Below are 18,504 nucleotides of genomic sequence, written 5' to 3'. Positions count from 1 at the left end.
GACCGTCCCAACAACCAATTTTAGAACATTTGCAGCATGCCAGTAATACATCTCATGGCCAGTAGCAGTCACTGCCCATCTCCTTCCAACCCCCAGCCCCGGGCAACCACTCATCTACTTTCTGATTCCATTCTGGACATTTCACACAAATGGAATCAGACAACATGTGGTGCTGGTGTCTGGCTTCTTTCACTGATCATATTTTCAAGGTTCATCCATGTTGTAGCATGTGTTAGTACTTTATTCATTTTTATCACTTTATTCCTTTTTATTCAATATTATGACATATAATATTGCATTGTATGACTAGACCACGTTTTATTTACCTTTTGATTAGTTGATGGATTTTGGTCATTTTTGAACCCACCTTAGGACTCAACACATATTAGCTGTGCAACAAGCATTTGTCTATTAAGTATAAATTTTGAATGAAAGTGGAAGATGGATGAGATGATAGATGAACTATCCCAGGCCTAATCATTTTATATCCTCCCCAAAGCTGGTACTAGGGGAGAATGGAGCCTTGGAAAAAAATAAAATAAAAGAAGTTTGGAATGTGTGAGACCTATTCTTTCTCAATAGAAGGGATCAACCAAAGGACTTGTATGCACACATATAAGCATAACCAATGGACACAGACACCAGGGGGGTGAGGGCATGTACGGGAGGGGGGTGGGGGGGCAATGGGGAGATAAGGACACATATGTACTACCTTAATCAATAAAGAAAATTGATTGGAGCTCAGAGGCCTGGGAGACCTTCCAGAGAGTCCTTCACACACAGATGCTGACTGCTGTAACACAGACCCCTCTCCCACAGCCCTCTCTTCCTTCCTCTTTCACCCCAAGGAAACATGCTCACCTGCCCCCCCCCTCCACTCAAGGCCTGGTCTTGGGGAGGGAAGGAAAGATGGGTCACCATTGGTCCAAGGACTCCCCACACATGCACTTTGACACAATGACAACTAGTGCACACAGTAGGTGCTCACTTAGTTTCTATTGCATGAACAGTGAAGCATATGAGTAGGAGCAAGTGCCATCCAAACAGGGGAGAATTCCTCTGAGTGAGTCTCCACTTGGCAGCAAAAGGCTCTGAGAGTGCGGAGGACCCGCCTGGGTCTGACTCCCCAGGTCGCGGAAAGAACTCCATCCTGGCAGATTCTTCTCCCGCGAAAAGACTCGGCCTTTCTCCTGACGTCTATGTCCTTTGCTGAGGACAGCGGGAAGCGCTTGGTTCAGCTGGCTGTTCCAGGATCAAGGTGGATTTCAAGCCAAAGAAAGCCTAGCACTGCCCTGAAAAGATGTGAGATTCCTAACCGCGTGAGAGAAGCCTGTTTCTCCAGCTTTATGGAAACTGCACCTATTGGTTTTCAGGGCCAGAGATCACAAGGGAAAAAGTGAATACACGAAGCAGCTATGATGTGAATATCAGTCAGGGCCCTGAGCCAGCTCTTTGCTGTCGTCTCGGGCTTCTCTCCTCCTGCCTCCATGGAACCATCCCCGTGTCCGTCATCACCCAGCGGAGTCATCACATCAAGCTCAGTAACGCTTCTCTCAGTGACTCTCAACCCGTCCTCCCGTGGGGCTTCTCCCTCTTCACGCCGTGATCACCAGCAGTCAATAACATTGTATGGAAATTTGCATTGGGTAGTTTTTAAAATTTTTTATTGAGAGAGAGAGAGAGAGAGAGAGAGAGAGAGAGGAAGGGGAGAGACATATAGACAAAAACATCAATTTCTTGTTCCACTTCTTTATGCATTCATTGGTGATTCTTGCATGTGCCCTGACTGGGGATAGAACCCACAACCTTGGCGTATGGGCACACTCCAACCAAGGGAGCTAAAGCCATACGTATGCTAAATATGCTCTTCTAACCCCCCCTCCCCCTTCCCAACAGATGCTCAGTGGTTGAGCTTTGACCTATGAACCAGGAGGTCACGGTTCGATTCCCTGTCAGGGCACATGCCCAGGTGTGGGCTCGATCCCCAGTAGGGGGCGTGCAGGAGGCAGCCGATCAGTGATTCTCTCTCATTGTTTCTATCTCTCTCTCTCTCTTCTTCTCCCTTCCTCTCTGAAATCAACACAAATATATATTTTTTAAAAAACACACAAAATACCAGAGACTGGGTGACTTATACACAACAAACATTCCTCTGACATTTCTGGAGGTTGGAAGTCTAAGATGATGGTGCTGGCAGGTTTGGTGTTTGGTGACAGCCCACATCCTGTGCCGCCACAAGGCAGAAGAGCAAGGGCAAGTTCTTGGGTGAATTTCACAACTTTCCACCTCCCAACACCACCATCTTCGGGTTTCAACATGTAAACTTTGGGAGGATACAACCACTCATTAGGTAGAGAAATAAACTTTGGTGTTGTTGGGTCTCTTTGTTAAGGCAACTGAGCCTTACACTATCATACAAAAGAACACACAAGAATCTTTACTAGTGGTTGTCTTCAGGAAGCCAACTTGTATTGGGAGGGAGATTAAATTTCACTGTACACCTTTGTAAAATTTGCATTTTAAAGACTTACATGCGGGTATTGGCATATCCACATTTAAAAATAACAGAAAAACAGAACAAGGTGACTTTCTCTTTAACAAATTACAGGTCTGATTTCCCCATACCAGTACCTTAAATGAGGAATAAGTGAGTTTCGGAAACAAATGTTGTTATTAACCACTGATTTCACTACCTTCACTTTACGAAGATATTTGCAAGAAAGGCAAAACTGTCTGTGATTTTTATTCACTTATGATTCTGTCAACAGAACACTACCGAAGTGTGTGCGTTTCACATACTTCCAGCATCACTAATGCTACTCCAAAACCTATATGTCTATTTTACCCCAAAACCAGGCAACACGGCCATGAGCTTCTACCAGACCATGAATAGAGACGAGCTGTAACGGCCCTGACCATTCTTTTTCAGCGTGCCCCTTCCTGGAATGATCCTGCTTTCAGATATTTGTTCCCAGGCCTTAACACACACCAGCAAAACATCTTCCTAGAAACATGGTCACAAAACGGGGTTCAATGTTAAAGCTAAAATCATCCTTGACAAACTTGTGCTGACTTCCACTGTGTCCATATTAAGTGCCACTCGGACACAGCATTTTGTTCAATTCCTCGGAAACGCAGATTTAAAGAGAACTCATCCTGCGAGATTAATAAGAGACTGCATGTACTTAAGGAAGGATGGTGCATTAGAGAGTTTTCTTGTTTTCATTCTGAAGAGACTTTTCTTTCTTTCTTCCTCTCTCTCTCTCTCTCTCTCTCTCTCTCTCTCTCTCTCTCTCTCGTTAATGCTCACCCAAGAATATTTTCCCATTGATTTTTAGGGAGAGTGGAAGAGAGAAGGAAAGACAGAGAGAAACATCGATGTGAGAGGAACACATTGATTGGTTGTCTCCTGCATGAACCCCAACCAGGGCCCGGGCCGGGGAGGAGCCTGCAACCGAAGTATGTGCCCTTGACCGGAATTGAACCTAGGACCCTTTGGTCTGCGGGCCAATGCTCTATCCACTGAGCCAAACCGGCTAGGGCTCTACCAACCATTTTTAAGAAGTATTCTCAAAAAACCCAGTGTAGATGCCAATCTCTTTGATATGATAGATCAATTTCCCTATTGTATATTTATCATATGCTCATTATGTGAAATGAAGCATTTTTAATTATTCAAGACTTTCAGCAATGACAATTGACAGGTACTCCAAATACTTTTAATTTAGATAAGTACTCTAAAAAAATGGTTAAGAAGTAAAAAAGTAAGCCACTTAAAAACTAAATAAGCCTTTAAATGGTATCTACACCTTAGAAGGCAAATATTATAGCCAATTTTTATAAGAGTAATTCTAAGAGAAAGACTAGCGCAACCACAGCATAATAAAATCATACAGCCATGGATGTACGATAAATCGAAACAGCCACTTAACATCAGAACTATTAGTTACAGTTCCCAAAGTTCTTAGATAGTGAAAAGAAGGTGGAGTAGGCCACTGCTCAGATGGCTGACAATGACCCCCACCTCCTGATAGTCACAATCTCTGATGGAGGCCATTACGATCACCTCCCACCGTCGTCATAGGCTAGTTTCCCCGGAAGGAGATGACCATTCCCACTGAGCGGGTGGGACCTGTGAGTTCCTTCTAACAAATGGAATATGGCCAAAGAAATGGGCTATCACCTCCCTGGTTAGGTTACAAGAAACGGTGACTTCTGTCTTGCCAGCAAGCTCTCTCTCTCTTGGCCTGGCCGGCATGGCTCAGTGGTTGAGTGTCAACCTATGAGCCAGGAGGTTACAGTTCCATTCCCGGTCAGGGCACATGCCCAGGTTACAGGCTTGATCCCCTGTGTGGAGCGGGCAGGAGGCAGCCGATCCATGATTCTCTCTCATCATTGATGTTTCTCTCTCTCTTTCCCTCTCCCTTCCTCTGTGAAATCAATAAAAACATATTTTTTTAAAAAAACAAAACAAAACAGAAAAACCTCTCTCTCCTGCTGGCTTTGATGAAGCAAACTGCCATGTGGGAGAGTCCATGTGGCTGAGAACTGAGAGCAGCCTTTGGCCAACAGCCCAGAAGGAAGCTAATCCTGAAAGCAACCACATGAGTGTGAGCTTGGGGTTTCTCAGAGACTGCAGTCTTAACCCCAAGAGATGCCCGTGGCCCTGGTAACACCCAGATTGCAGCCTTTGAGAGGCCCCGAGCAGAGGACCTGGCTAAGCCAGACTGGACTCCTGACCCACAGAGACTACAAGATAACAAATTCTGTCATTCTAAGCCAGTACGTTCTGGGGTCATTTGTTACACAGCAATAGCTGGCTAAGACAGAAGAGTCATTGCTGTGCCTTTGTCTTACGTTGAGAAACCATGATTTAGCATCAGTTAGTATTGCTTAATGGAGTCAACATACAAATTGTTATACCGCGAATTGTTTTCTGTTAGGACCACATTTTTCAGACTTTGCCAGAACAAGACTTCCGCCTTGGGGTTGTCAGGCCATTGGAGGATGGAACTCTTGCAGATTCTCTGCCGCAGCCTCAGATACTGAGAGTGTTGCAACACTGGCTCCAGCAGAATAAATACAATCACGTCCATGTTTTCATCCATCAGCCTCTGCAAGGCCAAGTAGAATGCTGTTTTGAAGCTCCAGCTTCCGGCATACTTTCTGGTTAAAACAAATATCGTTTTCTTGCTTTGGTTGATGCTCTGCATGAGGTTATCAATAATGGCCAATCCCGGGTCCCAATCCCGCTCCTCCAAACACAGCAGCACGTTTTTTTCTTCACTCTCTTCCAGGTGGAAGCGCAGCTCATTGATCACCCAGTCCGTAACGGAGGCATCTTTGGTGTCGTAAGACACATAAGCATCATAGAAAGTTTGGGATGTGGAAAGAGACCTATAGCCTTTGACCTTGGCTAAACACACATGATAAATAAACCAAACATCCCAGTAAAACCAGTGGTGAGCCAGAGCCGCCAACATAACCGTGAGAGTCAGGAAAGATGTGAAGAAACATAATATGGCTGCAATGGTGTCTGAAACACACGTGGTGAGCTCTAGAGTCACAATACTCTTCCCTATTTGATCCCCAGGACTGCTGCACGTGACATCTGTCAGCCGAGGAATTGTGACATTCAAATTTTCATCCATCCATCTTAGAAAATCTCCCATGTCACAGGTGCAGTCAAAGGGGTTTCCATCTAGTCTCAAAAGGGCTAAGTTGCTGTTCTTGTTTGTCTGAAACGTTGATCTGTTGATCATCTTGAGCTTGTTGGAACTTAAGTCGAGGGTTACCAGGCTGCTGTTTTCTGAAACGAAGCCAGTGGGCATGTGGGCAATTATGTTTTCACTCAGTAGCAGCGTCTGAAGAGAGGATGTGATTTTAGATAGGCTATCCGTTAAGTAATACAGACAGTTTCTACTTAAGTCAAGCAACTGGAGCTGAGGGAAGTGCTGGAGTAGCGTCCAGTTGAAGAAACGTAACTTATTATCATTTAGATACAGCTTGGTGAGGTTCCTGGGCAGGTTAATGAAGGCTTGTTTGGGGATACGCTCAAGGTTATTGAAGGATATATCAAGCTCTTCCAGCACGTTGAGATTCCTGAAAATGCACACGTACCTCTTATCTGCAGCCTTCCACAAAATATCCAGGCGGTTCCCACTGAAAACTAATTGTTTCAGGGAACTGCTGCTCAGGTTGTACTCCGTCAGGGTATAAATGCTGTTCTGACTCACATTTAAAACTTTCAGCTTCGTTAAATTTTTAATAAAACCCAGCCGGTGTGTTACCCCTGCGATTTGGAAATAGTGTTCATTGTTGCTCAGATCTAGCACTTCTAACTCAGGCAACTCGTTGAAAGCACTATCAGCATCAAAGTCCAGTTTATTGTGTGAAAAATCCAAATATTTGAGGTGGGGCAGAGCTGAAAACTCACTCCCATTTAATGCTTGACCATTGCCATTCGAAGACAGATTTAAGCAAGCGATGGGAGGGAAATCTTTGAATTGCTTTTGCCCGATGAAGAAAATGTTGTTCAGGCTTAAATCGATGGCTTTGCCATAATGTACACATTCTGGCTTTATTAACGGTTTGGTGCTGTGATAAAAATTCGAATGGGGGTCAAACTCGCTATCGGCTGAGCGGGGTTTGAGGACGTGACTGTGGCCCGTGGAGAGACGCGCACCGCTTTGCCTGGTACCATTGACGAGGGGCGAAATTCTGTTTGCCGACAAGTAAATGACTTTCAGTTCGGAGAAGTTGTGGAAAATGGTAAAATCGATTTGATTAATAAAGTTAACCCCCAAGTTGATCGTACTTAAGTTCGAGAGGCTCCTCAGGGGCTGGAAATCTTTATACCGAAGTTTCTGGAACACATAACCCCTTAAATGCAAAGACCGGAGATGGGTAAGCTTCGAGAAGTTTGGGGAAAGAGTAATAAACTCTAAATATTGTGTCTTTATATAGTTATAAGACAAGTCCAGTATTTCTAAGGAGAGCAGTTTCGTTAGAAATTCCCCAGAGGCGATTTCTTGTACCAAGTAGTTGAATTCAAGATGCAGCTCCTTCAGATGAGGCATCTTGTAAAACCAGCTTGAATTGATCTTCCGGAGGGAAGTGCTAGAGAGGTTGAGATATTCAAGTTTGGTCAAGTTGTCGAAAGCGTTGCCATCTATGGAAATGGAAGCATCTCCTGGGCAAGGTGTACAGGGGAATGGCGCGTTGAAGCACCTTGGACAGTTCCCGCTCAGATCGAGGACCGTTAGATTTCCCAGGTTCTCCAAGTCCGCTCCATGGACGGCATTGATGTTGGTGTTGCTAAGATACAGTTTCGTTAGGGATCTTGGCAGGTTGCGGGGCACCCTGGAAAGGTTATTGAAGGACAGCGTGAGCTCCTTCAAGTTGGCCATCTCCTCGAAGGCCCCGTCAGCGTTAAAGGTTTTATTACACACGTTGCCAAAATAGCAGTTCCAGCCCAAATTGAGAATTTCCAAGTTCATCAGTCCAGAAGTGCTGTTTTTAGTGACTGAAATGATGTCGTTTTGAATTAGGCTCAGCCACCTCAAAGACCCCGGCAAACCAGAGGGTATTTTGTCTAACTGGTTGTTCTCAAGTAGTAACACCGTTAGCTTTTGCAAGTTGAGGAACGCCCCGTCGGTGATGCTCATGCCTTTTTTATTTCTCCGGTAATTTTCAAAGTAGGGCGGCAGCATGGCGTTGCGGTTGAGGTTGATGGTGGTGAGATTGCGCAGCCTCTGGAAGGATCCGTTCGTGATGCGTGTGATGGAGTTATCAGACAGGTCTAGCTCCGTGACATCTGGGCCCACAGTCTGGGGGACTTCTTGCAGTCGCCGGTTGTTGCATTCCACGATAACAGAGCTGCCATTTTGTATTTTCTCGTCGCAAGGAAAGCTTCTTCTCAAATAATTGGTCTCCGTGGAGAAGCCACAGGAATCCGAGGTTAGCAGGACAAGGCAGGTCAACAGCAAAGATGGAAGGGTCATGTTTTCCTAAGGAAAATCAGAGGTGGAGGCACAGTATTAGAGTAGCAATATCTGCCGGGTGTCTCCTGAGGAAATTAACAAGGGGGTCACCATACTTTGTATGGCTCTTGAAGTGGGAGTTCTCTTAACCACAAAATAAATTGCATTAAAATGGGTTCAGAACCATTGTAAGTTTTCACTGTGTTCAGCTTCATGGTGCTATAGAAGTTGAAGATGGCCCGGCCGGCGTGGCTCAGTGGTTGAACATCAACCTATATACCAGGAGGTCACGGTTCGATTCCCAGTCAGGGCACATGCCCGGATTACAGGCTCAATCCCCAGTGTGGGGTGTGCAGGAGGCAGCTGATCCATGATTCTCTCTCATCATTGATGTTTCTATCTCTCTCTCCCTCTCCCTCCTCTCTGAAACCAATACAAATATATTTAAAAGAAGAAGTTGAAGATGGAGCTGAGATTTTGATGATGAGAAAACCTAGGAAACTCTTGCAGAGATATTCATCAAGGTGCCCCCCACCCCCCAGTGGGCTGATGCTGAACCATGGTATGGCTCATGCTAGATCTATAGCACAGCAAGCTATGTAGCTATCGTTTCGACCTGTTAATATAACGCTTGATGAAACTTTGGCCAGTCCCAAGGAGGGTTCAGATCCAGCTTCTATTACAGTATCATTCATGATCTCCAGGTAGAGTGATCTCTGCCATATCTCCACAGCCACGCCTCGCTATTGGCATTTCCCACAAGTTTTCTACGCCTCCATGGTGGTACGCGTTAAGTTCTCTTATCGCCTTACGTGACAGGAAAGTGCATCCCTTCTGTTGATAATCACAACAACAAAGTGCCTGTTATTGTGCGAAACACATACATGTTCTCACCCATATCAATGCTCGCAGCTACACGGCCAGACAGGTTCTATTATCGTCCATATTGTGTAAGGGCAGGAACAAAGTCTGAGCTTAAGCAACTCTCAGAAGGGGATATATTGCAGAGTGGGGCTTGGGTCAGTGTGAGTCCAACATCCTGTTTGTAACCACTAGCCGTCACGCTACACAAGCCCGTTTTGAAATCTTCCTGCCATAGCAATGCCTCAAACGCAGACCAGCCATTTCCAACCGCTTGCATCTCATGGCACACAGAGACCATCTACCAAAGTGCTGTGGCACACCAACAATTATATCGTATTTTTTCCGGATCTGACAAAAAATAGGTGTAGCTTTCATTGATTTACATAAAAATTAAATAACTAACAGTAGTTACCCATCCTTTTTGTTCCAAAGTGACTTTTTAAAAATGGGGTTTTTTAAAATTGATTTTTAGAGAGAGAGGAAGGGAGAGGAATAGAGAGATACAAACATTGATGAGAAACATCATCAATCAGCTGCCTCCTGCACACACCCCCTCCCCCCACTGGGGATGGAGCCCCAAACCTGGGCATGTGCCCTGACTGGGCATGTGCCCTGATCGGGAATGGAACCAGTGACTTCTTGGTTCCTGGTTTGACGCTCAACCACTGAGCCACACCGACCGGGCGCAACGTGACTTTTAAAAAATCAGGTGCCTATACTTGTATATAAGGATTTCTGGTACCAAGAATTCATCAATCAGACACAATCTTATATGCAACCTGACCAATAAGATGCAACTTTATTACATGACCAATATATTTATGGTTCAAAGTCCTCTTTACTTAATGCTTAGTGCTTAACTTTTACTAAAAGAAAGCCCTGCTTCAGCTGGTGTGGTAGACAGGATTTGAAGATGGCCCCTATGCCTTTTGCCCCCTGATGTTTCTGTGGTATTTATGTTACATTGTGTGGCAAGATGGAGAAGATTGAGTTGGACTTACTGGTAATCTAATCATATGCACCTTTAACAGCAGAGTTTTCTCTGCTAGTAGCAGAAGGGAGAGTCAGAAAGATGGGAGGCAGGAGAAAAATGGGACGCACTCGTGCTGACTTGAAGATGGACGGGGCTATGGACAAAGAATGCAGGCAGCCTTGAGCGGCTCCCTGCTGACAGCCAACAGGAAATGCCACCTCAGCCCACCCCATTTGACAGCCACAGAGAACTAAAACTGCCCTAGCTGGTTTGGCTCAGTGGATAGAGAGTCAGCCTGAGGACTGGAGGATCCTGGGTTCGATTCTGGTCAAGGGCACATGCCCAGGTTGTAGGCTCGATCCCCAGTAGGGGGCATGCAGGAGGCAGCTGATCAATGATTCTCTCTCATCATTGATGTTTCTATCTCTTTCCCTCTCCCTTCCTCTCTGAAATCAATACCAAAAAACACACACACACACACACACACAAAAGAACTAAAGCTGACTGACAACCAGAATGAACTTGGAAATGGATCCTTATCCAGAGCCTCTAGCTAAAAGTCCAGCTTGGCCAACACATTGACATTGGCCTTATGAGACCTAGAGCAGACAAGCCAGACACGCCTACCCAGCCTCTGACCTACAGGAAGTGCAGCTAATAAGTGGGTAGCATTTGAACCTCTAAATGTGGGGGCTATTTGTTATGTAGAAATAGAAAAAAGGTCTGGATAACATGTGTGAAGAGAGGTTTCATGGCTTGAAAACTGGCAGAGGCCACCACAGGTCCGCAGGCTCGGCGTCTTCCCTGAGAGACACAGGTGCGCCAAGCGGCCATGAAGCTTGGGGACGTGAGCAACTTTGGGAGGTGACCCGGGTTATGTTATATTTTCTTGGCATCTAAGCACACATAAGCCTGGGCGAGTTTCAAGTGTGAACATAGCTGGATTCGGAAGGCACTTCCCGATTCTTCCCTGTCATTTCCTAGCGAGGAGGTGGCCTGGGAGTCTATGTGATTCCACGCACAGCTTAGTCATTAGCTCTCCGTCTAGGGCAGTGGTTCTCAACCTTCTTAATGCCGCGACCCTTTCATACAGTTCCTCATGTTGTGGTGACCCCCAACCATAAAATTATTTTCGTTGCTACTTCATCACTGTCATGTTGCTACTGTTATGAATCATAATGTAAATATCTGATCTGCAGGATGGTCTTAGGCGACCCCTGTGAAAGGGTCGTTCGACCCCCAAAGGGGTCGTGACCCACAGGTTGAGAACCGCTGGTCTAGTGAGTTAGACATGAGTTAAACTCAACATCACACCATTTCAACTGTGACACCAAGAAGCATGTGATACCATAAGAGCCCAAACAGAGGAGGCTCTGACCTGCTCAGAGAGGCTGGGAAAGATTTCCCTGAGGAAGTGAAGCCTCAGCTGTGATTGGCATGCATAAGGCAGAGAGAAGTCCAGCAGATGCAAAGGCCCTGAGAGCATTCCTCCAAGTTGCCCAGGCTGTGCCTTCAGAGGAGTCTTGGATAGGAAGCAAGAGTGCCAGGGTGTGGCCCTAGCTGGTTTTGCTCAGTGGATAGAGCATCGGCCTATGGACTGAAGGGTCCCTGGTTCAATCCTGGTCAAGGGCACATGCCTGGGTCGTGGGCTCAATCCCCAGTAGGGGGCGTGCAGGAGGCAGCTAATCAATGATTCTCTCTCATCATTGATGTTCCTCTCTCTCTCTTTCTCTCCCTCTTGGCTACACCCAGGCCTCTGGCTACCAAGAGTTGTGGCTCCAAAATGACTTCAGAGGAAACCAGGTCCCAGACAGAGTGAGAAGGAACCCAGGGAGAACTTGCTGTCATTAGGAGGGAACCATCCAGCCTGCAGGGGACAAACGGCAAGTCTGCCAGTAAATGAGAGAAATAACAACAATAAAAAAAAAAAAAGAAGAAGAAAGAAAGAAAAAGAAAGAAGAGAGAACTAGCAACTCTAGAAATAAAATAGAGGGGAAAGGGCAATTATGCAAAGAATTTGGAAAGTGGAACTATGCAAATAAAACAGAGAAGCTGAGAAGGAGAGAGGAAGGGAGGGAGAAAAGGAGGGAGGAAGGGAAGGGGAGAGGAAGAGGGGGAGCGATAGAGAGGGAGAGGGAGAGGGAGAGAGAGAGGGAGAGAGAGAGAGACTTCAGCTGTTTGAGCCTGACAACTGAAGGTTCCCATTAAAGTGACAGTAAAGGCTAGGACCCTCCAAGATCAGAGAAGGCACAGGAGGCGGCCACAGCAGACAAGGGATGTGGAGGAAGGTGAGGATGATGCCTAGCGCAGGTGGTTGGGCCGTAGGTGACGGAGCAGAGAAGCCTCAAGGTCAGCCAGAGCGAAGCCCATTCACATCCCGGCGGCCTGACTCTGGAAAGGGGGCAGCAGCCATGGCAGGGGACTGGCTAGGGGCCTTCAGGAGAGGTTGGAGCCCTGCCGGTCCCCTCCCTGAGACTTACTATCTCGAAAGGTCGAAGCTAGAGCCGTGGGTTCAGGCCTCCAGGCATGACCGAAGGCCCGGACAACTGCCAAAGAGAAAACACGAGGGTGAAAGAACAGTCAGCGTCTGGAGTGTGGAACCCCGACCTCCTGGCTCCCCGGGTTCTGGGAACTCTGGCAGCCACGGGCTCCTGAGCTTCGCACTCCAGCGCCCCCAGCAGCAGACTGGAGGATCTCATTGGGAAGACAGACAGGCACAGTAGCAGGGTCACGAGTCCACAATTTAAGGGGAAACCCCAAAACTTAGTCATTGGGATAAACACTATTTTAAAAAATTAAAACACTTGACAGACAGATAGCAACATTTAATTTAATTTAATTTAATGATTTATTGTTAATCCTCACCTGAGGCAATTTTTCCATTGATTCTTTTTAGGGAGAGTGGAAGAGAGAGGGAGAGACAGAGAGAAACATCGATGTGAGAGGAACACATCGATTGGTTGCCTCCTGTACGTGCCCCAACCAGGGCCAGTGATCAAGCCTGCAACCGAGGTATGTGCTCTTGAGCGGGAATTGAACTTGCAGCCCTTGGGTGCAATGGCCAATGCTCTAACCACTGCTCAGGGCTGGTGTAGGATTTCTTTCATTCACACAGGTCCTGTCTGGCACAGCTTCTCAATCCCCTTTTTCATTCTGAAATTCCAAAAGGCCTGAGCACCAGAAGATTTTGTAAATGTATTGGGCAGCAAACCCTGGTCTGGACGGACCCAAGGCTACGGTCATCTTGATTTAGCCACTTAGTGGAAACAGCCTCAGCGTGACCCAGAGCCGCTGGGAGTGAGCTGTCATGTAGCGTGCAGTACATGTTATCTCGCTAAAATAAGAATACTCAACGTTCACACAACTCTGGTCCACAGGTGTCCGATCAGGGATTGTGGGTCAATACTTCAATCTCCTTTGGTTCAGACATGTCAGCAAGTCCTGAATTTTCCTTGGCGTATGTTAAATCAGGAAATAGAATGTGGCTGTTGGCGGGGCCAAGCTGTGGCGTTCATGGGCCTGAGGCACTTTGGCCTCCATGGCCCCCTTATTCCATTAAAAAAAAAACAGTAACGATTATATTTTATGATCCCTTTGGTAAAAAAATGAATATAGCCCTAGCTGGTGTGGCTCAGTGGATAGACCGTCAGCCTGCGAACTGAAGGGTCCTGGGTTCGATTACAGTCAAGGGCACGTACCTCAGTTGCAGGCTCCTTCCCGGCCTGTGCCCTGGTCAGGGCTCATGTAGGAGGCAACCAATCGATGGGTTTCTTTCATGTCGATATTTCTCTCTTTCTCTCCTTTGCCCTTCCACTCTCCCTAAAAATTAATGGAAAAATATCCTTGGGTGAGGATAACAAAAATGAGTATAATTCAGGCTAGATTATAGTCATTATTTTGCTGATTTCTAAAGCAATTATAATATTTCCTTAAAGTATCATGAACCTGCCCTGGCTGGTAGCTCAGTGGTTAGAGCAACAGTTTGCACACCAAAGAGTCTTGGGTTCAATTCCTGGTCAAGGGCACGTACCTGGGTTGCAGGTTTGGTCCTGGTCTTGATCGGGGCACGTGCGGGAGGCAACCAATCGATGTGTCTCTCTCACATCAATGTGTGTGTGTTTTCTCCCTCCCCCCTCTCTCCCTTCTGCTCTCTCTAAAAATCAATGGAAAAAATATCCTCAGGTGAGGATTAACAACAACAATAAAATGCGTCATGAGCCGCAGGCCCTGTGCCTTCTGTGCCTAAGGACAAGTCGGCCCCGGTTGCCAATGAGGGCATAACGGGCTCAGATCAGGCCCCGGAGACAAGTAGGAGAGACTTTCTGGAAAGTAGATTCAGTACTAGACTGGGAGCTGGTGACGTAAAGGACCAGCATTGCCTGGAAGTGGCAGAACAGAGGGTCAGAAAAGGAAAGTGTCGCAGGTTGAACCGTGTCTCCCTACAAAGGCACGTTGAAGTAGTTTGAACCTCTGGACATGTGAATTCGGCCTTATGTGGAAGTAGGGTCTTTACAGATGGAATCAAGGTCATACTGGGTTAGTGGGCGCCCCAATCCAATGACTGATATCCTTCTAAGAAAAGGGATATTTGGTCCTAGCCAGTTTGGCTCAGTGGATAGAGCACTGGCCTGCGGACTGAAGGGTCCCGGGTTCGATTCTGGTCAAGGGCACATGCCCGGGGTGCAGGCTCGATTCCCAGTAGGGGGCGTGCAGGAGGCAGCCGATCCATGATTCTCTGTCATCCTTGATGTTTCTCTCTCTCTCTCCCTCTCCCTTCCTCTCTGAAACCAATAAAAATCTATTAGAATAAGAAGAGGGACATTGGATACAGGCAAACACAGGAAAGAAGGCCACGCGAGGATGGACGCAGAGATCAGAGTGAGGTGGCTGCAAGCCAAGGACACCGAGGACTGGCCTGCTCCGCCGGGAACCAGGAGAAAGGCATGAGACGGTTTCCCGCTGAGCCCACGAGAAGGAACCCCCCCCCCCCCATGGACAACACCTAGATGGCGCACTTCTGGCCTCCGCTAGGGGAGAGGAGACATGTCTGTTGTTTCCAGCCACGAAGTTTGGGCGACTCTGTTATGGCAGCCGCGGGAAGCAGAGTGAGAGCAGAGAGCGGGTAAGTGAGTGTTAATGGAACTCACTGTCAAGAGACATTCAAGCTGCCGGCACAAAGCCCTTGGGCTGGACATGGCCTTGGTGAGCTCACTGCGCAGAACACCCTGAGGGTGACCAAGTCTGCGTGGTCTGGACCTTTCACCGGGTGTGGCTTTGGAACACCCACAAAAAATCCAGACCCATGTCTTTAGACAAAGCAATCTGCCTAACTTCCCCTCCCGGCCCAAGCCAGCTGTTGCTGGCTACGGAGGAAGCGATTTCACAACTGTTTTCCTATTTTCCGTGCAGAGTCAGTTCTTCGGTTGGGTCCATGGCACATGAAAAGCCAAAACTCCTCGGGTTCAGAAGGAGCCAAATAGTATAATAAAAATGACCTGTCCCACCCGGCCCGGGGGCTCAGTGGTTGAGCACCGACCTATGAACCAGGAGGTCGAGGTTCGATTCCTGTCAAGGGCACATGCCCAGGTTGTGGGCTCCATCCCCAGTAGGAGGCATGCAGGAGGCAGCCGATCCATGATTCTCTGTCATCATTGATGTTTCTCTCTCTCTTTCTCCCTTCCCCTTCCTCTCTGAAATCAATAAAAATATATATTTTCAAAAACAAAACACAACCTGTCTCAGTCCTTGTCTAAATCTTCCTTCTCAACGTGGACCCCAAAAACACAATTTGAAAAGACCAGCGCAGTTGGAAGAACAGCTCGGAGAAGTCTGCCTTAGCTGAGGATCTCTGGGACTCAGAGTGAGCCAACGGGCCACCCCCAGGACCCAGCCCAGGAGAGGGGTGAGCGCTGAAGGCAGGGCAGAGACTGGGTTCCAAAAGACTGACCCCACCCGGCGATGCCAAACTCAACCCCGCAGGCTTCCCCACACCATCTAAGGCGAAGGGGGGTCTACCAGATGCCTAAGGCTGCCCTTCTGGGATCAAGCGCTTCTTACCCTTTCACACCCATGTCCTGGGTTGCCAGCAGAGATGTCGCAACAAGCGTCCTTCCTTCTCTCTTTTAAAGGCTTCCTTTACCAAGATGTGATTTGCCCAGCTGCCCAGCTGCACCCCTTTCTCCGCATGAGTCCTGCTGATTGCCCCCTAACACTATAGGGCAGGGGTGGGCAACCTTTTTGTGAGTGCGTGCCAAAAGCAGCAAAATCTCTGACTCAAAATTCTTCTGCGTGCCAACCCTAATTTTTTGAGAACATGTTACGCCTACTTGATATCTCTGAAGGTGTACGTATGTGAAGAACCTTGAAGAAATAATAAAATTCATTCGAGCGACAAAAACACAGTCTATGATGATGAAAAATACATTTATTTTTTAATGTATACATGTTATGCAAAATTATTTATTTATCTAAGATGCACCTACACTGGATTTATCTGAAAAATAAAAAAGTCGATATTAAGAAAAAAATTGTCAGTGGATGATTATAAGAGAGGGTTTCGCGTGTCAGCAAAAGTTACTGGCGTGCCATGTTTGGCACGCGTGCCAGGGGTTGCCCACCCCTGCTATAGGGTCAAGAGGACCTATTGATTATAAGATGTGATTTATCCCCCAACTGGATTACTTAGCTGCTTGGTCATGATGTGGGATTCAACCAGAACGGAATTTTTGCCAAGCAAGAAATATTTCTCTCTCTTTTTTAATCCTTACCCAAGGATTTTTTAAAAATTAATTTTTAGAGAGAGAGAGAGAGAGAGAGAGAGAGAGGTAAGAGAGACACCTGGATTGGCTGCCTCCCACATGTACCCCAACTGGGGCAGGGATGGAGCATGCAACCCAGGTATGTGCCCTTGACTGGGTATCAAACCCATGACCCTTTGGTGTGCAGGCTGATGCTCTACCACTGAGCCACACCACCCAGGGCTATTTCTAATTTTTAATGGGTGCTGATTAATTTGTAGTTGCCTATGTTGACCACTGATGATATATTATGAAAATAAACTAATAAAGAAATGGTTGTACAGATAGGATTTGTCACCTCAGATGAAATTTGCAATTAATAATAGATACTTTCTGTTATCCACAAATATCATATTTTGTCCACATTTGACGGACTCATGAACAGCTTTGGAAGATGAAAGAAACCTCTATCACATTAAATGGACACATCAATGAACAGATGGATCCTGATTTTACATAAATAAAAAATATGAAAGCCCAGCCAGCGTGGCTCAGTGGCTGAGCATCGACCTATGAACCAGGAGGTCAGGGTTCAATTCCCGGTCAGGGCACATGCTCGGGTTGCAGACTTGATCCCCAGTGTGGGGCGTGCAGAAGGCAGCCAATCAATGATTTTCTCTCATCATTGATGCTTCTCTCTCTTTCTCCCTCTCCCTTCCTATCTGAAATCAATAGAAATATACATATTTTTTAAAAAGGATTCTTTCTTTTAAAAAAATATGAAAAATTATGCTATTTGAATTCTGGGAAATATGGCAGGGAACACTTGGTGAGTGCTTTACCACGAGGCAAACACTGGGTTGAGTGCGAGTCACGCATTTTCTTGTTTAATTCTCCTACAAATCAGAAGCTCCCATTTCGCAGACTTGGAACGTGAGGCTCAGAGAGTCTACTTTGCCCAAGGTCACTCGGACAGTAGGTGGCAGAGCTGAAACTGAGCCTACACATAATTAACGGATTGGTAGGGCCGCAACCAAGAGGCTAGTTGGCAATGATCTGGTTTCCATGATCAGCAACGTCCTCATAGCCATACCTGGAACCTTCAGGATTCAAGTGCTGGCAGATTACCCACAATGCCTTTCTGCACCCCCCAGTCTATCACGGAGCACTCTGTAGTCCCGTAGAACGACTGGAAATGCACTGATTTTCGCCTTATGCACCCACCGGCAGCTCATGTAGCCACCTGAGCAGGCCACACAGCCTAATGCGGACCCAGAACCATGGGCTGTGCATCTACATTACTGTGTCCTTATAGCCCTGAATAGTCATAAAGTGGGGATAATAGTTCAAAAATAACAAATCCAGCATCTCCATTTATTATTTACTATTATTTTGTAAAATATATTTCTATTGATTTCAGAGGAAGGGGGAAGGGAGAGAGAGAAAACATCAATATGGAAACATCAATGATGAGAGAGAATCACGGACCAGCTGCCTTCTGCACACCCTACACTGGGGATCGAGCCCACAACCCGGGCATGTGCCCTGACTGGGAATCGAACCCTGACCTCCTGGTTCATAGGTTGATGCTCAACCACTGAGCCATGCCTGATGGGCTTTTAAAAAAAATTATTCATTTATTTATTTCTGAGAGAGAGAGAGAGAGAGAGAGAGAGAGAGAGAGATTTGTTGTTCCACTTATTTATGCATTCATTGGTTAATTTTGGTATGTGCCCTGCCTGGGGATCGAACCCGAAACCTTGCGTATGGGGATGCTGCTCTAACCAACTGAGCTACCTGGCCAGGGCTCCGGAACTTTTCCTTTGCTTTCTGAAATCAAGCTAAGGGGCTCACGAAGAAGCTGCAGGTCTTCCCGAGGACTCGTCACCCCTAAAACACACTGTGCTGTTTAGTGCAAGGACCACAGGGCTGTCATGTCTGCTCCAGG

The 18,504-nt window shown here is 46.7% G+C and overlaps 1 protein-coding gene across 3 annotated transcripts in view; it reads right to left on the bottom strand.

Annotated features, from left to right (window-relative positions):
- Positions 1-4,429: 4,429 nt before the first annotated feature.
- Positions 4,430-18,504, bottom strand: part of TLR8 (toll-like receptor 8) — a 15,841-nt gene continuing 1,766 nt past the window's right edge. The window contains exons 2-3 of one of the 3 annotated variants that reach the window (XM_014528932.1): positions 12,300-12,365; positions 4,430-8,009 (exon numbers count right to left, since the gene is read on the bottom strand). In XM_014528932.1, coding sequence (XP_014384418.1) covers positions 4,884-8,003 — 3,120 coding nt within the window. In that variant the 5' untranslated portion in view covers positions 8,004-8,009; positions 12,300-12,365 and the 3' untranslated portion in view covers positions 4,430-4,883. Of the gene's footprint in view, positions 8,010-8,876; positions 9,153-12,299; positions 12,366-18,504 lie in introns of those variants that run through there. The other 2 variants (XM_014528933.1, XM_005880947.2) reach the window with 2 other exon arrangements.

Source organism: Myotis brandtii, unplaced genomic scaffold, assembly GCF_000412655.1.
Source record: "Myotis brandtii unplaced genomic scaffold, ASM41265v1 scaffold659, whole genome shotgun sequence".
In the NCBI taxonomy this organism is placed as follows: domain Eukaryota; kingdom Metazoa; phylum Chordata; class Mammalia; order Chiroptera; family Vespertilionidae; genus Myotis; species Myotis brandtii.
The sequence above is the reverse complement of the archived record's forward strand: the minus strand, read 5'-3'. Positions and strand labels throughout refer to the sequence as shown.